The sequence below is a fragment of the Cenococcum geophilum genome (assembly GCF_001692895.1).
Source record: "Cenococcum geophilum 1.58 unplaced genomic scaffold K441scaffold_52, whole genome shotgun sequence".
Lineage (NCBI taxonomy): Eukaryota > Fungi > Ascomycota > Dothideomycetes > Gloniales > Gloniaceae > Cenococcum > Cenococcum geophilum.
In genome coordinates, this window is record NW_027137610.1 from 288,233 (window position 1) to 309,708 (window position 21,476).

The following is a 21,476-nucleotide window of genomic DNA, read 5'->3' on the forward strand; positions in this document are numbered from 1 at the left end:
TCGGTCAGTTTTGGCCTAAAATCTACAAATATTTAATTCTAAATCTAACTTAACTTTTGCGATAATGTATCTCGCCTTTTAATACTCTAGGTATAGGGCTATAATATATATTTTTAAAGATATAATTACCTAAAGAGCCTATTACATCGAACAAAGTATTAATAACTATTAGTTAGGCCTTAGTAGAGCCAGTTAAAGTTGAAATACGCGATCTAAAATAATTAAACTCACCAAAGCGACGCCTATAAGCTCTCAGACGCTCCGCAGAAGATTTTACTAGGTGACAGGGGTGCGCAGGGGGCTGATATTAGTGCGCTACCCTGATTGGTCTAGGAGTTAGCAGGAGGTCTGTGTCACCGGAATAAATCTTTTGCGGAGCGTCTGATTTATAAGATAAAGAGGGTTGCTAGACAGCGAATCCTTCGCGCCCCTCAGCTGGAGAGGGAGGTAGCCGATATTCGTCCATGCGCGCACTAAGCTATTTACACTATTTTAATATAAACAAGACTTATTACCACTCTCACACCTTACAATGCCTTCTTATAAGGTAATTAAAGTACGTAAATTAGTCGCGCGCCCTTATACACCCCCATAGGAGCTTTTTGCGGACTCTAAGATCCTTACTACGCCTTAACGGTGTAGTATTTTATAGGGGAAGCCTTTTAGCCGGCATTTAGGCCTCTTAATTAATTAAGAGATAATAGAGGTAGTTATAAAGGTCCCGCCTTAATTATAGATAAGAATTCTTACCTTAAAACAGCTAAGAATACTTTATAATTAAGAAGACCTTAGCCCTAATCCTTGTGGATATAAGAGAGCTCTTAAACGATCTAATATAGCTGCCTTGCTTTCTACCTTAATAACCTTACTACTACCCTTAATAATAAAGGCTAGCCGTGGCTTGACCTTGCTAAATCTGCGGGCATTACTTTACTAAAAACAACACATATTAAAGCCTCTAAATTTTAGGATATAGAGCTATAAATAGTATAGAGGGCTTATAAGGTAGACGAAGGGATAATTAACGCGGTATATAAGGAGGAGTAGGAGCTTATAGATAAATAAGCGAATAGTAGATTAGATTAGAAAAATAAATTACTTACCGTATAGCCTTACTATAAGAATTATGGCGACGTAGTCTTTATAAATAAGTTTTACGTTAGAATTATAACTTAAATAATAAAGAAGATTAAGCGTAAGATAGGTCCTAAATATAAGTATAAAAAAGAGAACGTCTACTATAAGGTCTCTTTTAAGGACGTTAAAGCTAAGGTAAGAGAGAATAAGCACCTGTCGGAACGTTAATCACGTAACGTAGTCACGAGGCCACGAAGTAAGACTAGCTATCTGACTTTAGAGCAACCCCTTTCTTCTAGAATTAACTACCAACTTCAACACCGCATACGTACCACTACAAGTAATATTCGTGCACGTTAATAAAGAGAGTTATACTAACACTAATTAGTAGACGTATAGATCAGGAAATACGTAATAGCAAAGCTTAAGAACTAGCACCACCCAGTATTCAATAATCGCCGAGCTATCGCCCTATTCTAGTTAAAGGAGAAAGCTACGTTACCCTTAAAGCTCGAGACTATATATCAGCTTACTGATATATAAAATCGCCTAGAGAATCGTATCTTTACTTAGAAAGAGCTACGTTATCCTTAAAGCTCGAGACCACGCATTAACTTAACCGTTGACGCGTTAGATCGCCTAGAGGACCCTTAAAGCTTAAGACCACGTATTAACTTAACTGTTAATGCATAAGATCGCCTAGAGGACCGTATCTTTACTAAGAATCGTCTTCGGTCTTTAGTTTTTAAGAACTATAGATTTATTAAGGGGACACGTATACACCCTTATACCCTTACTTTTATATACCTTAAACCTTAAACTTAACCTTAAACTTAAACCTTTAGAACCTCTACTTAATTCCGAACTATAATATCTATAAAGATATAATAATATAGAAATTGACTGGAAGGAAAGAATTGCTAAATACGGTAACGGAATTGACTTGGAGACGGCTACGGATAATAACCTAGCGGAGTATTTAGAGACTAAGATGCACCTATATATATAGTATAACCTTACAGACTTTTTATTATAGACAGCGTTTTAGGAAAACTTTAAAGACTTTATACCAGAGCTTTTTAAACGAGTACGATCCGAAACCAGAATAGGAATCCATAACTACCTAGTTAAGAGAAGAGTATACGTTATTAAGCAAGATAAGAGATATACCCTTGGTAGTGTGCTAACGGACGTTGCTAATAAAGAAGAGCCTTATAAATAAACGGACGAAGAGATTAACCTAACTATTATTAAGATCGGGCTAATAATTACTATGGCCCTATGGAACTAACTTAATTCGACCTTAGATAAGCTTGCTATACCACTAGCTACTCTAATCGCTGTACTACCAGCTACTCCGGCCGCTGCCCCCGCTACCCCTACTACCCCCCCCAGATCTACTCTAACCGCTACACTGCCAGCTACTCTAATTACTGCCCCCGCTACCCCTACTACCCCTCCCGGTCTTTAATCCTCTAATTATAACTAAATCCACGCCCTTATCGACTAATTACTATGGCCAAGAGAGTAGTAACTACAGCAGCTATAGTAACTGTAGTAGCTATATATATATACACTACCTAAACTAGCTATGCCTAGTATAGAGTAGGGACCTAAGTAAGGACCTAAGTAAGGACCTAGATATAGTAAGGAGGTGGCTATAATTATAAAGATCTATATAGACGACCAAAAGTATAATGGAGTTAATAATAGCTTTAACTTTAAGCTGACCATCTTTTATAACATCTGTAAGAGATCCGACTTACTACTAGAAGGCTACGTAGTGGCATTCCCTAGTATACTAAAAGGGCTTACTTAGGACTACTACTATAATAGTAACCTTAAGTTAAGACCTTTTACTAAAGCCTGTAACCATATATAATAGTTCTTTAAAGGGCTAGAATACTACCGTAAGAACCTTATAGAGTGGAATAGTATAACCCTTTAAGGAGTTATGGACGAGAACCCTAATAAGTTAATCTATTAGAACTTCTAACTACTTATAAACAAGCTGTTAAAGTAACGTTATAGATTATACCTAGACTTCTGTATAAACCGTATCCTTATAAATAAGCTGGTTACTGCTTACTAGGGAGTACTAGTATGCTGTATTACTGTCTCCAACCCTTTAGAAGACCTCTTTTAGTTAATTAGTAAGCTATAATCCTCTATTATTGCGTAGGAAAAAGAATACCCCTTATAGGCCTTAATAAGATCGTCTTACTAAGCCTTTTTTATGGATTAACGCTATTACTAAAATAACTAGAATTGAGACTAAAACACTAATCGCTATGGCAGTAATCGCCCCTATAGAACTAACGGTAGACTAAAGGCTAAGTGCTACGTCTATAAGAAGGAGGACTGTTATTTATAGAAATATATAGAGGAGGAGTGTAGTTAGTCTAGAGACGACTATAAGAGATGCTTTACTAATATTAAAGGCCGTAATAAGGGTAACTTTAATAACTACTTTAAGTAATACGTCGCTGCTTGCGAAAGAGATAAAGATAATAATTTAGACTTTAAAGCCTATATATAAGACGCTAATAACTCTAGGAGCGATGCTGGAGAACCTAACAATAGTTCTACCTATATCACTACCTTTAGAATACTTACTATGGAGGAAGTAACCTCTATAAGTGTAGAGCTAGCTAATAAGGCTTGTATATACCTGCTTACGGCTTTAGAACTTACTATGGAGTTTACTACGGAACCTTATATAGAGACCGACCCATTTACCTATAGTACGGCTACAGCTATAGCGTCACGATATACCTTAACGGTCTTTATAGGAATTATAATTAATATAGGTGCTTCGCGTAAGTCTATAGCTAGCTATAGTTAATTTTAAGCTCTATAGGCTGTAGACAAGTCCGTAAGTCTTAATACGTTAACTAAGGGCTAAGTAACTGTCTAATTTAGGATTAGAGCCTCTACATCTATTGGAACTATAGATATTAATAGCCCTATAGGTAAGGTATAATTCTATATCGTTAAAGTAGATACTCCCTTCCTACTTTGCTTAGCAGATATAAATAGACTCTATATTAAATACGATAACCTAAAAGATGTTATTATTACTCGCACTAAAAAGGTGCTAGTAGTTAGACGATTTAGCCACCTATTTCTCCTATGGAGCTTCTCCCTATAGTCTTATTTAGTTAAGTCTTTTAATATAAACCCTTGCTACTTAACTAACGTAGAACTACAACGTCTATACCGTTAGTTTGGTCACCTATTAGTTAACAGACTATAAAAGCTTCTTAATAAAGCTGGCTACGGCTATAACACTAATAGATCTGCTATTGAAGAACTAACTAGACTTTGCTACTACTGCTAGAAGTATAGCAGATCTCTAGGTAGATTTCGCTTTACCTTATAAGATAATATTAATTTTAATTATAACATTATCGTTGATATTATATATATTAGCGGCTCCCCCCTACTATACGTAGTTGATAAAGCAACTTGATTTTAAACTGGTAGATAGCTATAAGATATTAGCGCCAAGCATATTTAGGATATTCTTTAAATGTGCTAGATTAACAGCTATTTAGGACTATTAGACTTAATCACTATAGACGCTAAGAAGAACTTTGTTAGTAAGGAGTTTAAGCACTATACTGCCACTATGGGAGCAACTATAAAGTTAGTTCCAGTCGAATTATACAATTCTATTGGAATGGTAGAACGCTACTACGGTCCGCTACAATGAGCCTACTAAATCATTACGACTGAAATCCCTGAAATTAGCAAGGATATGGCCCTATAAATGGCCTTTAAAGCCATTAATAATACGGCTGGCCTAGAAGGCCTAGTCCCTATACTCCTAGTCTTTAGAGCCTACCCCTAAATGGTTAAATTGGACGCGCTATCACCTTTAGTTATACAGCGAGCTACGGCTATTAAGAAAGCAATGGTGGAAATTTAGAAGCTATAAGCTAAACAATAGATCGCTAACGCTCTTAATATACGAAACGGACTACAAACTGACGCTATTTATAGCCTCCTACCTAGTTCGCCTGTCTTAGTCTAAAGAGAAGGCAATACTAGCTAAAGCGGTTATTGGGACGGGCTATATATACTGCTTACCGTTGACGGCAAGACCTATACTATAAAACTACCAAATGGGCCTACGACCTTCCGCTCTATAGTTATAAAACCTTATTTACTAGACCTATAAAACCTAGTCGAACTATAAGAGTCTGTTAAATTAGATAAACTAGTACCTTTACTAGCTGAACCTTAATTGTTACCTAAGGCTAAACTATAGTTACCGCTAAAGCGAGGTAGAGGCCGCCCCCGTAAATACCTATTGCTTACGGCCGTCGCAGATATAGCTGTTATGGATACTATAATGGATATAGGCGCTCTTACGGGTGATATTGCGGATATTGCGGATATTGCGGATATTGCGGATATTGCTAATATCGCCATCTACTTATAGGACGATAATACCGTAGATATGGCTAACACTACTATTTACTTATAGAACGATAGTAACACCTAATTTAGCGCTTTACGACAAAAGGAGGTTATAGGCCTACTTAAGAAAGGCGTCTTTAAGATTATTAAACTATATAATATGCTAAAGGGGGTTAGACTCTTTAATTTATGGTTTATTAATAAAATTAAGAATAAGGGAACCGATAAAGTCTTTAAGAAATTATAACTTGTTATATAGGCCTATAATAACTTAGAGAAAGAGCTAGTCCTTACTTAGTTACTAACGATTTAACGAGTTAGTTAGCGGCTGATTCTCTATATTGCTGCTATACTACTATAGACACAACTCTACCTCTAAGACATCTTATAAGCCTACGTCTAGTCTACTATGAACCTAAACCGCGAGTTCTATATACGACCACTATATAAGCTAAATAAATAATTAGGAATTAATACGGACTCTGTTTTAAAGGTTATAAAGCCACTTTATAAAGTACCTAAAGCTGGAAACCACTGGTTTAAGACCTACTATTTATACTACGTTAATTAGCTATAAATGGACCAGTCCACGTACGACCCTTGTTTGCTTTATAGCAATAAGCCTTTTAGAATTGTTGGCCTATAGACTAATAATATACTATTCCTTATAGATGATACCTTTATAGAGGCTAAATAAAGCGAACTATATAAGGCTGAATTTATAGCTAAGGAGTAAGAGTAACTAACCGCTAATATACTAATTAAGTTTAACAGAGGACTTATTTAATTAACACGAGACAGGAGTATTATGCTGACGCAAAAGCGCTAGTGTAAGAATCTTAGTATGGTTAATACTACGCTAGCAGATAGCACTAGCTCTAGAGAAGTTACGTATGGCTTACTTACGCTAAAGGACTAGTATATCGCTTAACGCGCTAGAGGAGCCTATATCGCCTTAGTTTGTTAGCCAGAGGCTTTATATAACCTATTTTTTGCTACCTAGGTAATTAACCTAGTTAAAGATAATGTAAAGAGTCTTAATAGGCGATTAAGCTGGCAGATTAAGAACGCGAATAGAGGCCTAAAGTTTGTTAAGCTAGACGTTAATACCTTATAACTTCTAGTATTTATAGACGCTTTCTTCGCTAATAATAAGGACCTATCTTCGCAAATTGGCTATATACTTGTACTAGTAAACGCCTTAAATAAGGCAAATATTGTCTACTAGTCTTTAATTAAGTGTAAAAGAGTTACTAGGAGTGTATTAGCCTTAGAGCTATATAGTATAGCGTACGGTTTTAATATAGGCGCTATAATTAAATCTACGCTAGATAAGGTCCTACAGGTTAACCTACTACTTATTCTCTATACTGACTTAAAGTCTTTATACAACTGTCTCGTCCGACTAGGAACTACGCAAGAAAAACGCTTAATAATTAATATAATGTACCTTCGCTAAGCTTATAAACGAAGACAGATTACCAAAGTTAAGTAGATTAATAGAGACACTAACCCTACGGACGCTATGATAAAGGGTAAACCCTATACGGCACTATTATAGCTCATTAACACGAATCGAGTTAAATTATGGGCTGTAGGGTGGGTTAAACGGACGGATTTAGCTTTGGTCTAGCGTTATATAACTAGGTGTAACGGGCTTATACTATATAGAGCCAGCCGCCAAGGCGCTAGTAGTAGGCGAGCTAATAGCGATTTTCTATGCCGGGCATGGAAAATTCTAATTGGCTGGTTTAACGGTATAGCAGAATTTGGCAGAATTTAGCAGAATTTGGCAGACGACGCTCCAGCACCGTTACATGTGGAAGCTATTGCGTATTATAGACGGAAGAGCTAACTATTGCGTATACGCTACGAATAGTCTAGAAGAGACTTAACTTTGGAGTGTAGATTAGCCTTCTTTTTAGAGTTGCTCCAGTGTCGGAACGTTAATCACGTGACGTGGTTACGAGGCCACGAAGCGAGACTAGCTATCTGACTTTGGAGCAACCCCTTTCTTCTAGAATCAACTACCAACTTCAACACCGCATACGTACCACTACAAGTGATATTCGTGCACGTTGATAAAGAGAGTTATACCGACAGCACCTTAAGCTTCTCTACGTTTACGTCGTCCGTAGCTTAGGCTACTGCAAAATCATTCCGTATAAAGTTAATAATAAAGTAGGTAAGATAACTACAAAGGGCGAATGACTAGGTACTAGCTAGGTAGAGAAATTGAGCGATTTTAGTGCGGGCGCATGGACGATCCGCACTCCGCGTCAGCCACACGCATGATGCGAGCCTCAGAGTTCACCGAAAGCTTCAGATGGGGAATACGAGCTTACCATTGCTCTTCCAGGCAGCAACAGTGATTCCTAGATTGGTTTACACTGATGCACTTCTGCAACTAGATACTTCTCCACTGGTGGAAAGCCAATCTTTCAGGCTCCAAGTCTATCAACCGACCTCGTTCGGCTTCGGAAACTCGACGTTAACTCAATTGCCAACATGACTGGGTCGCAGAGCCTTGCAATCCGACCGGTGCATGACGAAACTGCTCGAGAGTACTTCCATCACTCCAGCGCCCAGCGTGTTAACACCGACATTGTCATTGTCGAAGCTCTTCGAAAGCAGTACCCGGAGTTCAATGTAGTCATTGCCCCCCAAGCTTCCTGCAACCTTTTGGCATATGCTGGAGCTGGCCATGCCATAGCAACGCCTATCGAAGACACGAATGACCCTATATATGCGCCTGTGAAATGGCGCCAATACCTTCCGCCGGCTCGCCGGCTCGACCATCAGCCGGGAGCGCTAGTAGATATGGTCTTGTTCGGGAAATACATGTACAGTTGGAACAACCACGAGTTCATTGTTTACATCGTAAATGGTCGAGATGGGACAGCATATTACCCCGCCGTCGTAAACAACTACATTCTCACCAAAGAGAGCTACCCGGCCGACCAATTGATTATCGCTGCTACTCGGTATAGCGCTGAGCTGCACAATGAGGTGTGGGTATTTGATCAGGGATATTGGCAGAAGTCTGGAGAGCTATGGCAGAGCGTCCAGCACTCAAAGTGGGATGATGTTATATTGGATCCTGGAATGAAGAAGGCCATCATCGACGATGTGCAGAACTTCTTCAGTTCTAGGGACACATACTCTAAGTTCAAAGTTCCCTGGAAACGAGGGATAATCTACTATGGCCCTCCAGGAAATGGTAAAGCTCTAGCATGTTTCTGCCCCATATTGCTAATTTACTCCCCTAGGCAAGACTATCTCAATCAAGGCCATGATGCATTCTCTTTATCAGCGCAAAGAGCCGGTTCCAACGCTTTACGTGCGGACCCTCACAAGTGTAAGCTTACCATAGGATATTCCAATGTGGTACATGACTTGAATTTGGTTTAGTATGCTGGACCCGAATACTCTCTCAGTCAGATCTTTATGAAAGCTCGTCAGGAAGCTCCCTGCTATCTTGTCTTCGAGGATCTTGACAGCATTGTTACCGATAATGTCCGAAGTTACTTCTTAAACGAAGTAGATGGGCTTCGGAGCAATGATGGAATTTTGATGGTCGGCAGGTAGGTCTTGGGAGTCCTAACTCAACTGGATAGACGTGATAACTTGCCATAGCACGAATCATTTGGATAGGCTGGATCCGGGCATATCGGTGCGTATTCATCTCATTTTCCGTGCTGATGGTTTTACAATCAGGACGTGTTGACAGAAAGCCTCAGAAACGGCCTAGTCGGTTCGACCGCAAATACCTTTTCCCTGATCCGAATCTCGACCAGCGAATTGCATATTGTCACTATTGGCAGGGCAAGCTGTCGGATAATGAAGATATTGACTTTCCAGACAAGCTGTGCACAGCGATTGCGAAGATAACTGACAAGTTCAGCTTCGCCTACATGCAAGAGGCTTTCATAGCGGCACTCTTAGCTATTGCGGTGTCTCAGGATGGGTCCAATACGGATCTATACAGTGGGCCTGAAGCGGATGTAACACTCAGTTCACAAATAGCGACCCATACACTTCGAGGCGATGACCCAGAGCTTGATGACTTAATCTTATGGCATGAGATCAAGAAGCAGATCAAAGTCCTACGGGATGAGATGGATAAAGATAGGATGCAGTACTAGAAGGCTATGGCTGCCTGATGGAACAGTCATCGATCTGTATGTCAGGGAAGAGATGTGGCTGCCGTTGGGTAATTTTGGTGTATGCAGGGCAATTTGGCTGGATGTGATTGGCTAATTCAATGCCATCCAACATGGCAGCCAATAGATCGGAGTTTTGTGCTACACTTGGTTGGAGCTATCCACAGGGGATATGCAGTCGATCTAAACAATCAAACGAATCGACCGGGCCAATTCTCTTAACATCCAAAAGTGATATCGTGTATTTCGCTGTAGGATTGCGCAGATGCCGCGAGAGGTGCCAATTGCATCATAGCTTGGCTGGCTCTGCGACGGAGCCGCAAATCAGGTGAACCCTGGATGCAGAGCGCTGGAGGCGAGGGAGAGAAGGATGTGCACAGGCTGTTTACACAGCCAGTTCTCACCTCGCACCGGTCAATTCTGATGCTGGAGATTGCAATTGTTGCTCAGCTGGTCGCGAAAGACAAGGCAAAAGGCAACTACTGCGCATGTTTCGTGGAGCGAGCCTTGCCGGTAATCCCCGCCAATCTCCACGTGAGGTTTCTCGTACCTAGCCATGAGCACCACCTCAGCTCCCGCACTTGGCCGCACCTCGCCGCACCTGGCCTCCTCCACGGCCTCGTCATCAGCACCGCCGACTGCCTCACCACGTTGCTTCCGTATTCTCCTTGCGCGCTCTCACGTCCAAATTTCATCGCCGCTCGGTGATGGGAAGGGGGGGGCCGGTGGGCATTTCTAAGTCACCGCTCAGCACATCCAGGCACCAACGCGCACCGCCCCCCAGCTAGCCTATCCAAGTCGAGCATGTTCAACTTACCCAGTGCGTTCAGCGGTGCCAGTCACTGGACCATTGCTTCAGCCTACCCTATCCTCTGAGAAAGCGTCAATGGCGCTCCTTCCTCGCCGGGCGGCAAAGCTCCCCCAGTCAGTTGGCTGTCCCTGCCTGTGTGCCTTGCAGCACACGTTCAGTCATCCGCCTTCTTGTCGTCAGACCTCTTCCTGCCGCACTGTCCTGGCCTCTTCAAGATGACGGCCGGCCATGTTCGTCTCCATTTCCTTCCAATTTCACCCGATGACTCTGAAAAGCGGTTGCGTTGGCGCGCCCTTGCTGCCTGTAGCTATCGATTCTGCCTCACAGCTTTGACCGCAAAAGACGCCAGGCACTGCCTCAATGAGTCCCAACAAGTCATACCTTAGGCTCCTGCCTTTCCCCTGGCCCTCTATGGGTCGTTTCCGTCTACACTGGAGACCTAGGGGAGGCCTCAGGAATCTGCCTGAAGCTATAAAAGCCTTCTCGTAGCGTTCTGTCTCTCTTTGTTCATTGTGATTCATACACTCAAGACTCATTCAACTATAGCTCACCTTGATATTCTACTCTCGTGCCTTCAGTTCACTCATACACGACCCTCAATTTGCTGTGTCAGATCAGATATCTCAGTAAACGAGCCTACGCCGCGTAGAACCTCGAACTCCGCAAATCATAACTACTGTTTCTGAGCCTTTCTGTGCCTCCAAACGCCTCAACCGCCGCATAACCTCAAGCCACCACGCAACAATGTCTTCCAATACGTACCCTTCCAAGCCCTCCAAGACTAGTTCGTCGTATGCCTCTCGCTCTCCATCTAGTAAGCCTCTCCATCTGCAAGCTTCCATCTGGCCAGCAAGACGTCGGACTAACGAGTCTTCTCTTGAAGCCTTACCCTCGAATTCCTCTCAAAGCATCTATGCAAACTCCGCCACCTCGAGCCGATCAAACCGTGGCTATGGTAGCAAACCTACTGTTGTTATCCATAATGGAGGCGGCCAGACCTATGACACCACTACCAGCAGCTCAGCTGGCAATTCGGGATACTATAACTGAGAGCGTCACATCTTCGGCGGCATATTGTATTCTTCTGACTCATGAGATGCCACTTCACTGGAGCGAGGCGGAAACTCTAACCGGCGTTTCTCTTGCATTTGGAATGGCTTCTTGGGCGTTTTGGCATAGATGTATGGCACAATGCCTTTGGCGGTACGACTGGTTTCATTGGGCGGGACTTTGGGTACTATGTTTCTTATGTTTAAGATTGGGATTTCTTAGGCTAGGTTGGGTTGAGAGGGCTCCCCCCTATTGGATGTATTATGAGTATTAGAAATCTAACGTATCGTTAAATTCCATGATTTTTCTCGAACTAATGCTTGTGACATGATGAAATATAACGTGAGTACTTTAGAAGGGCTTAAAGAGTACAATTCATAACAGAACAAGAGAATTAGTTTCCTGGCTTGTATTCCTTCTGTGGTAAAACAATGATCACCACTCAAGCTATGACGAAGTTCCTTGCCCCTCGCCTTAGTTTAACCCGAGGGGAAATTATGCTGCCCCAACTCTCCGCCCCGATTATTATGCGTAAGCAATTGAATTCTTCCATCTCAATATCCCATACCCCTAACAAAAAAATCCTACTACTCAAGCCCCATCTCCCCATATCCGTCTGAAAATCCAAACCCACAATGCTCTCCCGCGCCCTCACCCGCCGCAGCCAGCACTTCGCCCGCGCCCTCCTCCGCACCTCTCGCCCTTCTCGCTCTCGCCACGCCCTAGCAGCAGCACCACCCGCAGCACCAAGCTTCCAAACCATCCCAAAACGACACTTCACAGCCTATCCAGCCAGGCGGAAAAAGACCAACCCGCAACCCGTCATCGACCAGAAAATGGAGGAGATCCAGGACCTGTAAGCCTCGCCCACAACGCCCACATTCCCCTCTTCCCCCGCCCGCCCCGGTCCCCCCTCTCTCTCTCCTCCAAACAGCTCAAACCCCCCAAACTAACCCCCTGCACAGCTACGCCACCGCCCGCGACGAATTCGAGATCGCGGCCGAGGAGACGGAGAAGCAGACGGTGTACGCGGCCGACGACCGCGCCGCGGCGCGCGACGAGCTGGCGAAGCTGGTGGAAGCCTACAAGCGCGTCGTGGAGGGCCCGGATGCGGAGGTGGGAGAGGAGGTGCGGAGGCGGGTTGGGCAGCGGATTCGGGAGCTGGAGAACGCGGTCACGGCGATGGAGGAGATGGCTTTGGGGCAGGGTTGAGGGGGCAGGGGAAGTGGAGGGGGGCCTTATGGCGCTGGGTGTATTATGGTGGATAGGGCTTTGTAAAAGTATTTGGGCGGGCTTGGTTGGAGCACCGGGTTGCTTTGTGTATGATAATGTGTCGTAGCAGACCGTGCGGGTATCATATTCGTCAAATCTACTCGCTAATCCTACCATCCAAGAACGGCGTCTGTGTCTCCTTGGGTGAAGTGCCATCTCCCCTTTTACGTTTCTGCTCAATCCCAGTATTTAATCGCTCCACTCAAGTCCCCGGTAACCACCTTGGACGTCTCCCTCGGATGCCACTGCACCGCCAGCACCGGACTGTCGCCCGTCTGGATCTTATGCCACATCTTGCACGTCTTCCAGTCCCAGAAGCAGACGTAGCCTCCGCTATCGCCGCTGGAAATGAACTGGCCGTCCGGACTGATCGACACGTCGCACGCGTAGCCCGCCGTGTTGTGGCCGTGGAACTCCTTCTTCCGGTTCTGTCTGAACCGGTCCGTCGACGCGTATACCGTGATCTTGTTGTCGGCGCTCTGGAATGCGACGTACTTGCCCGACGGGTGCGGCGCGCTGCGTACCATGCTGTACATGTATGGCTCGGCAATGAATTTGATGGGGACAGGGATGCCGTATTCCCAGGCGCGCAGGGACTTGTCATCCGAGGTGGTGATGAAGCGGCGGTTCTCGTCGCAGAAGGTAACTTTATTATAAATTAGTATGAAGATTGTGGATTTTGTTGAAGTTACTCACTGGTATTGACTGGACCAAGGTGATGGTCATACTCCTGAACAAGCTCTCCCGATCTTGTGTCGTATTGGACGATCCGCTTGTCGCTCAAGCCTGCCAAAAATTCGTGCGGGACGCTGGGGTTGAAGCGGACGACGTGGGGCGTCTTTCCAGTGGTGAATTTGGAGACACATTGACCAGTTTCGGTGTCCCACTACGGATAATGATTAGTATTTATCTAGAAAACTTAGATGTCTCATGCTTACAAGCTTCATGTAACGATCATAGGATGCGGAAAGGAATTGTTCGCCAGAGGGGTTGAAATCAATATCATTGACACTCTGAGAAGAAGTCAGTTTTCTGAGAGCTTGCCTAGCATCAAAGAAGAGCACTTACCTTGGTATGACCAGAATACGTCCGTAGGAGCTCCCTGTTCTTGAAAGCAGACCAAATCGCAATCTTATTGTCTGCCGATGCCGACAAGAGCAGGTGGCCAGTATCGGGGAAGAAGCGTAGCTGTGTAATGCTCTTTGTATGGTATTTAAATGTATGCACAAGTTTTTTCGGAATAAAATTCTTGATGCCGCTTGTGTCGCCTTTCAGATTGATATCCAGATCTACCATGCGTCAGTAAAACCGTCATAAGCATCCAAGTTGGAGTTAACTCACCCATAGGAACAGCCATATACGTCCTGCCCTGATAATCGTACTGCTGCTCCCCATGGAACTCCGTCCTCTCCGCTCCAGCCCCAGAATCCTCATAGTCCGTACCCGCTTTCGTTGGCGGTGGCAGCGGCTGTGGCTCAATATCATCCTCTTCATATTCCACCTCCACCTCCTCCTCTTCTTCTGAACTCGCATCCGGTTTTTCCTCTTCGTATCGTGCCCACGGCCCCTTATAGCTGTTGGCTCCAAAAACGACACTAGCATCGCCCTTGTGCTCCCGCTTTCGCTTCTTCGAAGGGTTCGGAGCGGATTCGATGGCTCGGTGGGCGGCTCTAAATGAAGCTTCCGACACGAAAGTTTCCTCTGCGTAGCCGGTTGGCACCTTTCCTTTGGTTGAAGTGGTCATCTTGTCCGGTCCTTCAGCGGACGCTGAGTGCTTTCCGGCGCGATTTAGTATTTCACTCGTGCCCGCAAGTTGTTTAGCACAACCGGTAAGTAGCCAAGAATATGGTGATATTTGGAAGGCCTAGCGGGGTTCCAGGGGCAGAACTGATGGCCTTGTTAGATTGCTTGGAGTTCAAGACTGGAAATTTATGTGACTAAGCGTAGACATCATACATCGCCAAGAAATCATTGACAATGGTATTGTAAAAGGACATTATATCGATTCGTCCCAGATTAAAAAATTATTGGTTTATAGCTCTTAAAATCTTCAAGATTCTCCAGTACCGCCATGAGCGGCGAAGATTTTCAGCGGAACTCTCCTAAGACAGTTGTGGAAGGCGTGAAAGATTCATGTATCAAGCATTCAATCACAGCGAAGCTACTATTATCAAGCGTACTACCTGCAAGACACGTGGCCTCAGTGAAGACGGCTAACGAATAGAATCTCCCGCTGGCAGGCTACGCAAGAGTCCGACGATTATACTCAGGACTACAGGTAAGAAAACCATTCTGCTCCGATTCCAAAACAATGACTACATTAACATCGTCGCCTTGATGCATACAATCCATGATAGAGAGACACGGTATCATAGAACATAAGAATTTCGACTCAACAACTTCTCTTCTGTCCTTACTCCCGACCGTTTCATTCCTGTAGATGCCAAGCGTAGCGTGAAGTGGATCCACATCTATGTCGAAGGCCGCACAATCTCCTGGTTGGAATACTTCTGTACATGCATTCCGCTCTTACCTTTATCCAGCCGCGCACATATGAAACAGAGACCTGGCACAATTAACTGTCTTTCAGTGCCGCCCTTTTCTTCCATACTGCATGTTTTTGGCCGTTTCAGCTTGCAGTCAGTGAGACTCGTCGCGGATTAAAGCGACGATCATGCTGTAGAGGTAGAAGAAAAACATGACAAGGTGGAATCCAAGCTTAATGAACGATTCCTATTATCATCGCGTGTTAGTAATGATTTGACCTCCCAAAAAAAAAACCTCGTGAGTCTTCGAATAAATTCGTGACGACTGAAAAGACAAGGGGCAGACTTAATAAGACGTAGAAAGAAGGGTATGAGGTACATTCCCACAGCCAGACAATGTCGCGTGACCGGACATTAGATGATAGGTCGCCGAGAGAGCGGATAAATAGAAAATGACAGGGTAGCTACCTTCTTATGTACGTTCAATTTCCTAAAAATTTCCGTTGCATCCAAAAGATGCTGGTTCTCAAATATTCTAGTCCACAATCAGCTACAGCTCCCCAAGTATATCAAATTGTGGCGATCTAGTCTTGCACATACTTCTTTCCGTTCCATACTAAGAGCGGGAGATTCAACAAAAGCGCAATCCAGTATCCGTTGATGAGGAAGAGGAAGGTGAGGAAAGCGTGAACGGCGGCTTCGGGGACAATATAGGTGTTGAGTCTGTTGCAGAGGTCGATGGGGTTGATGTAGTCACTGGTAAAAGTTTATCAGCCTTGCAATCATTCCTATAGTTGTTGTAGTTTGGGATTGTCGCAAGCTAGTTTGTGATGAAGACGGGAAGGCTGCATGCGAAAAGCTGGCGTCTATCGTCTAGACGTTGAGCAGAGAGCACGTACCATTCCAAATCGCTGTACATTATCGTAAAGAAGACTTGCAAGAAAAGGTTGACGGCGTTTATCAGGACGGCTAATAAGTATAGCCATGCTTCTCCGGACATTGTGAGGGTTTTATGTGCGGCGCAGCACTGATCCGACTAGATGAAAGCGATGTTTACGAGATTCTTGCTCTCTTTATCAAAAGTATTATTCTGTTCGAGTAAGAAGCTTTGGTGCTGGGAAGTAGGCGAGGTTGTGCGGATAGTGGAAGTTATCGGGTGAAACGCGGAAGAGAAGACAGTGGGTAGAGAGTCGTGACTTGGATTAAGTTCGGGGACGGAGGAACTTGCAGCTCAATGGATTTGACAAGCAGGGAAGCGCGAGGCTCCAGGTATCTTGTGAAACGTTGTCTTCACGGGCGATGGCAGGCTGCAGAATGTTTTGGATGACGTTTTGGAAACGAGCTGGTGGTGCTGTTGGCATCGGCACCTCGCCAATTTTCCGTGTGGAAAGCCCCCTCCACTGGCTTTAATGGTGACGCCCAGAAAGCTTGGACATTTCATAACATCACCATGCTTTCAATTTAATTTCATAGCCAAATCAATTCAAATAAGCAAGAGTTAGATATCTAGCTGCAGTTATAGCTGCGCTATGTCCAAGATGCATATACAGCGCAAAGGCCGTAGAAAGACTTAACCAAATTTCTCGGAAAGTAAAGAAACTGAGGCAGCAGTACTCGAAGCTAATGGCTCTTTGGAAGCATCACCGTTCGTAGTGTTAGGCATCGGAATAGGGCCGCCGGGCGAGTCCGGCAGCCTTGCTGTCAAAATCTCAACGCCATTCTCCGTAACCAGAAGAGTATGTTCTAGAATAGACCATTAGCAAAGTAAAGAGGCTCCAAGGTTAGATGGATGTCAACATACCAAACTGAGCTGTGCGGGATCCATCCTGGGTAGCACTTGTCCAATCATCTGGCCAAGTCTTGTCCTTATGTGTACCCAAGCTAATCATAGGTTCGATAGTAAAGCACATGCCTGGCTTCGCTTGTCCAACGGCCTTGTTCTTTGCGTAGTGAGGGACATTTGGTGCGCAATGGAACAATTGGTTTATTCCATGACCACAATATGTCTTGATAACACTGCAGTTGCGGGACTTTGCGTGCTTTTCTATGACAGTCCCTGGATCTCGGAAGAGCATTCCTGGCTTGACAATCTTAATGGACTCATCAAGACACTCTCTTGCAGTCTCTACGACCCTTACAGAGTCGGAATCAGCCTCAGCTTTGGATCCAACATAGTACGTCTCATTTAAGTCTCCGTGGAAGCCTCCGTGATATAGCGTAACATCAATATTCAGAATATCACCATCCACGAGGATTCGCTGATCCGGTATGCCGTGGCAGATGATTTCGTTAGGTGAGGTACATAAGGATTTGGGGAAGTGGCAATAATTGAGGGGTGAAGGATATGACTGTGAGCCGTGAGTATTATCAGCCGCAAAAAATGTACAGCGAAATGGACAGAGTAAAGCAGCACTTACATCTCGTTCCAAGCAAGCCTTGTGAACTATCTCATCCAAGTAATCCGTCGTAATACCTGGTCTTACTTCCCTCGCGGCGATATCTAAGACTTCTCTGGCTAACCTGCAAACTTTCCGCATACCTTCCTGCTCCTTCTCATCCAATATTCTAATTTTATTTCTGCCAACAAATACTTGTTCGGAGCGCGGTATCCCATCTTTGGCATAATCAGGGTGCTGGATACTCGCTGGCACTTGTCTTCGAGGCGAAAGAGGGTATACAGGTCTTAAACTGCCTGTAAATGGAAAGGTAGGGAAGGGATTAAAGTGGCCGGTTGCTGGGTCGGGTTTAGAGACAACTTTTGGTGGAATAATATTACGGAGAGGATTACTTTGTGCTTTGTGTATTGCTTTATGTTCGCTCTATAGGCTCAGTCAGTAATCCTCAGTCTTCTTCACGAGGCCCTCCTTACTAAATACCCAGTTGCGTTTGAAGCAGTCCTGCGAGCAGAAGTAGCTCTCTTTCCCAATCTTTTGGCAAGTAGGACATTGCAAGGCACTAGCGTCATTCTCGCAATCTTTGCTTAGGCATTTACGCGTAACGGGAGTGTCTGCAGCCATGGCGCGTGTCGTGCACCTTCGTTAGTGGTAATATCAAGCTCGTTGCGGGGCTAGAAAAGGCAGCTGAAAATTTTTAAGGCAATCTATGATGAAGAGGAAGTATTCCTGGAGCCCGTAAGAGAGTGCTCAGCGGAATTTAAAGTAAAGGATGCCCCAAGGAAATTCACTCTATTTCCGCGCTCTGACGCTGTGGAACGCCGAACAATTCAAGCGGAGTTGAGGCGATCTGCGACTGACGCTTGGACCATCCGCTTAGCAATGTGGCGGCGGAAGAGGCAGTACTTGCATCTTAGCCCCGCGTGCTATGCAACAACTAAGAAGAATATACAATATCATACGGAGGTCGGTAACCAAAGTTTTTGCACCTTCCTAATTAGGAAGTTTGGCTCACCGCCTACCGGCAGAACATGAAGTTCAACCCTAGCCGCATCAAAATTGTACTTAAAGCTTCGAACGAAAGGCAATATATATAGATTTGATTGACTGATCAATAAGCTAACTATTTAGAAGGTGTTCAGCTTTGCGCAGGCGTAGCTTTCGGCTCTGCGGAGGCTTAGAAACGTCCCCCACTGGTTGAGCAGAGTCCTCTGCATGCTCAATTCGCTGCCGTCTTTCTGCCTTCTTCGAGATCTTCTGTATAGAGCTTTGGTGTAGAGGCTCTGGCGGAGGCTCTGCAGGAGGCTCCGCAAAGCTTAAATCTACGTCAATAGAGCTTAATCCAACGTCAATTGACCTGCCAGTAGAGCTTCTGCTCTTATCTACAGTCTCATTAGAGGCAGCAGAAGAGCCCTTCTTCCTTACCCACTTCCTCGTCGGCTGATTAATTGTATTCCACCTGGTATCTACCTTGTGGTGTTGAACTTCCTCCTGCTGCCGCTCCGGCTGCTGCTGAACTTGAGGCTCTATAAAGCTGACTTTGAACGCTGCCTTCTTTGAGTTTCTGCCCTTTGTATCCGGTCGGTTCTGAATTGATCGAGGCTGCGGTGGAGGAGGCTTAATAGGTGGTAGAGGCTTAAATGGAGGAGGCTTAAATGGAGGAGGCTTAGAGATAGCTGTTGGCTGAGGGCGAGGCTGGTTAGGTGCCCATATGGCCCGTTGGCGGCGGCGAAGCTTTGGGGTGTGAATTTGGTGTAGAGGCTCGATATCCATTAAGGCGTTCGGTAGATGAGGTCCCATTTGCATACGCTGCGGAAGCTCTGGTGGCTGAGGCTTCCTAAGTGGAGGCTCATTCGGATCAACACGATTAAGGCTTAAAAGCACCTGCTGTCGCATATAATCAATCACTTGGCTGCGATATCGATCCATCTGTTTAAGCGCCTTCCAATCTCTTGCATCATCAGCAGCACCCTCGCGATATTCGTTGCCTCCTCCGCAGCGAATAACCTCTTGAATATGACGTGGAATTCGCTCTATCCAAGCTTGAATCCGCCACTGTTCAAGCTCGTCCCATGCCTTCTGCCAAACTCGCTCAGCTTCTGCTCGATTCTTCAGTACACCCTTCTTTATAGTAACTCGTTTGAGGTAGTACCAGCATGGCTCAATCATATTTAGATCGGGTGAATTGCCTGGCCAAAGCAGACGCTGGAGGCCTGCTGCGTCGAAGTAGATCTGCTGGTGCTTTGATGAATGAGCGGGAGCTTTATCCTCTTGGATAATCGTATCTGGGCGATCAATCTGGCACTTAATTGCGAAGGGAATAAGGACTGGAAGGAGGCACTTAGTAAGGTAGCGATACCAATCAATACCACCTTTCTTAGCTGTACGTTTGATAGCGCCGTTTTCCTTACTCATTTGAAACTGAGGTTTCCTACCCGGCTTATTGCGGAGGCCCAGTCGTCTTAAACCAGTGGTGAGCTCCCACGCCTGACGAAGCTCTGGCTCTATCGCCTCGTTGATCTTTTGAAGCTCCAGCTTTGACGCCTTCTTCTCCTCTGCAGTCTCGGGCTTCCAGATCAGGCATGGCGACTTCCGATTATACGAAAAGGCGCCCCAAAATATAAATTTATTAGCCCTCTTAAATCGAGGACGAATAGCTGACTTATTGACCTTTTCCTGAGCCAAGCGCCAGAGTTTATAGCCGCCTCTTCTATGGTGTAGAACAACGCCCGTCTCGTCGCTCCATATAACGTTCTTCCAATCCTTAATCGTCCAATCCTTATATCGCAGGGCAAACTGATAGCGAGCTTCCTTCATAGCTTTTGTAAGACAAGGCTTCTTTGTAGGCTTTGTTTTTCGGTATCCATGACGTCGCAGAACTCGCCAAACAGTTTGGGTAGAGTAGCCGCATTCGGCAGCGATATAAGCGCAGGACTTCTCTCGCCCATATCGATCGGAGGTGACTTTCTTAAGGATTCGTTGTTCGAACTCGCGGGTAACTTTAGGCTTTCTACCAGGACGTGGGCCGTCGACAATATAGCCATCAATAATAAGAGGATTTGTAGTAGGATTCCAGCCACGATTAATAGCTTTTGTAAACAAATACTGGAGGGCGCGTTGTTTAATCAAGGTAACGCTCTGGATGTGCTCGAGGGTGGCTCCCATAGCTTTCATGGCCAGGGCCTGAGCCCTAGTCGCGAGCTGATGGAAAACCATAGTTGGTACAGTAAGATTCAAGCTTAGAGAGTCCTTACCAGCAATTTTAGAGTGGCAGAGAGGCTGCAGAAGTATTCTGCCGCCAGCGGTCAGCGGGCGGTGAGCCAAACTTCCTAATTAGGAAGGTGCAAAAACTTTGGTTACCGACCTCCGTAAGCACACTACCATAACACAGTCTCGGATTTTATTATACCCGAGTTTTTCAACCGGAATAATATAGGCAAACAAAGCTGTAAAGTTTAGGCAATTTGTTGGCGATTTACGTCTTAGCAGCCACCAAAGCGAGCCACCTAAAATTATACTTTATCCCTTAGTCTGGTAAAATTCATCCTACGGTTATCGATAAGAACAAAGCCAATAGAACCAATCAGATCAAGTTGAGACGCCAAATTATCATTTTGCCAGTGTATAGATCACTACATAGTAGGACGCTACCAGGGGAAGGGATGTACTAATAAATTTAAGTATTTAAATTAATAATTTATAAATTTTTAATATTAAAAACCTAATTATTTAATTAACTTTTCATTTAAAATATAGAAAATTTTTAATTGTAAAAGTATAACTTTAGTAGAAATAATAA

At 44.5% G+C, this 21,476-nt stretch overlaps 7 protein-coding genes across 7 annotated transcripts; 3 read left to right on the top strand and 4 right to left on the bottom strand.

Moving 5' to 3' along the window:
* The first annotated feature begins 7,798 nt into the window (after nt 1–7,798).
* K441DRAFT_667002 (P-loop containing nucleoside triphosphate hydrolase protein) lies at nt 7,799–9,773 on the top strand. Its single transcript, XM_067649747.1, has 5 exons — nt 7,799–8,722; nt 8,772–8,860; nt 8,914–9,086; nt 9,139–9,175; nt 9,243–9,773. Exons 1-5 carry the CDS (start codon nt 8,011–8,013, stop codon nt 9,645–9,647), a joined length of 1,416 nt encoding a protein of 471 aa, XP_067499382.1. The 5' UTR covers nt 7,799–8,010; the 3' UTR covers nt 9,648–9,773.
* A 1,447-nt stretch (nt 9,774–11,220) lies between these two features.
* Nucleotides 11,221–11,526, top strand: K441DRAFT_582019 (uncharacterized protein; the record flags this gene model as incomplete). Its single annotated transcript, XM_067644440.1, has 1 exon — nt 11,221–11,526. One exon carries the CDS (start codon nt 11,221–11,223, stop codon nt 11,524–11,526), a length of 306 nt encoding a protein of 101 aa, XP_067499383.1.
* Nucleotides 11,527–12,036: 510 nt separating this feature from the next.
* K441DRAFT_618765 (uncharacterized protein) lies at nt 12,037–12,955 on the top strand. The gene is made up of 2 exons (XM_067645842.1): nt 12,037–12,382; nt 12,492–12,955. The coding sequence occupies exons 1-2, from the start codon at nt 12,162–12,164 to the stop codon at nt 12,736–12,738; spliced, it is 468 nt and encodes a 155-aa protein (XP_067499384.1). The 5' UTR covers nt 12,037–12,161; the 3' UTR covers nt 12,739–12,955.
* A 19-nt stretch (nt 12,956–12,974) lies between these two features.
* On the bottom strand, nt 12,975–14,542 carry K441DRAFT_581909 (WD40 repeat-like protein; the record flags this gene model as incomplete). The annotated part of the gene is made up of 5 exons (XM_067644434.1): nt 12,975–13,444; nt 13,495–13,684; nt 13,737–13,811; nt 13,867–14,087; nt 14,140–14,542. 5 exons carry the CDS (start codon nt 14,540–14,542, stop codon nt 12,975–12,977), a joined length of 1,359 nt encoding a protein of 452 aa, XP_067499385.1.
* An 896-nt stretch (nt 14,543–15,438) lies between these two features.
* Nucleotides 15,439–16,284, bottom strand: K441DRAFT_582190 (ER-derived vesicles protein-like protein ERV14; the record flags this gene model as incomplete). Its single annotated transcript, XM_067644451.1, has 4 exons — nt 15,439–15,531; nt 15,753–15,819; nt 15,885–16,040; nt 16,184–16,284. 4 exons carry the CDS (start codon nt 16,282–16,284, stop codon nt 15,439–15,441), a joined length of 417 nt encoding a protein of 138 aa, XP_067499386.1.
* A 471-nt stretch (nt 16,285–16,755) lies between these two features.
* K441DRAFT_667007 (putative methionine aminopeptidase, type I) lies at nt 16,756–18,587 on the bottom strand. The gene is made up of 5 exons (XM_067649748.1): nt 18,161–18,587; nt 18,073–18,103; nt 17,702–18,018; nt 17,086–17,632; nt 16,756–17,027 (listed from the first exon to the last, which is right to left on the bottom strand). Exons 1-5 carry the CDS (start codon nt 18,299–18,301, stop codon nt 16,855–16,857), a joined length of 1,209 nt encoding a protein of 402 aa, XP_067499387.1. The 5' UTR covers nt 18,302–18,587; the 3' UTR covers nt 16,756–16,854.
* A 1,049-nt stretch (nt 18,588–19,636) lies between these two features.
* On the bottom strand, nt 19,637–20,893 carry K441DRAFT_582115 (uncharacterized protein; the record flags this gene model as incomplete). The annotated part of the gene is made up of 2 exons (XM_067644444.1): nt 19,637–20,455; nt 20,678–20,893. Coding segments are annotated over 2 exons (1,035 nt in total), but the record flags the coding sequence as incomplete, so codon positions are not given.
* Nucleotides 20,894–21,476: the final 583 nt, after the last annotated feature.

Bases quoted from the DNA above. Each gene is read 5' to 3' on its own strand.
- K441DRAFT_667007 (XM_067649748.1), bottom strand. From the start codon at position 18,301: ATGGCTGCAGACACTCCCGTTACGCGTAAATGCCTAAGCAAAGATTGC. The intron at 18,019-18,072 runs GTAATCCTCTCC...AACCCGACCCAG, and splicing joins AGCAATACACAAAGCACAAA to CAACCGGCCACTTTAATCCC. The intron at 17,028-17,085 runs GTATGTTGACAT...GGTCTATTCTAG, and splicing joins ATCCCGCACAGCTCAGTTTG to AACATACTCTTCTGGTTACG.
- K441DRAFT_618765 (XM_067645842.1), top strand. From the start codon at position 12,162: ATGCTCTCCCGCGCCCTCACCCGCCGCAGCCAGCACTTCGCCCGCGCC. The intron at 12,383-12,491 runs GTAAGCCTCGCC...CCCCCTGCACAG, and splicing joins ATGGAGGAGATCCAGGACCT to CTACGCCACCGCCCGCGACG.
- K441DRAFT_667002 (XM_067649747.1), top strand. From the start codon at position 8,011: ATGACTGGGTCGCAGAGCCTTGCAATCCGACCGGTGCATGACGAAACT. The intron at 8,723-8,771 runs GTAAAGCTCTAG...TTACTCCCCTAG, and splicing joins CTATGGCCCTCCAGGAAATG to GCAAGACTATCTCAATCAAG. The intron at 9,176-9,242 runs GTGCGTATTCAT...AGAAAGCCTCAG, and splicing joins GGCTGGATCCGGGCATATCG to AAACGGCCTAGTCGGTTCGA.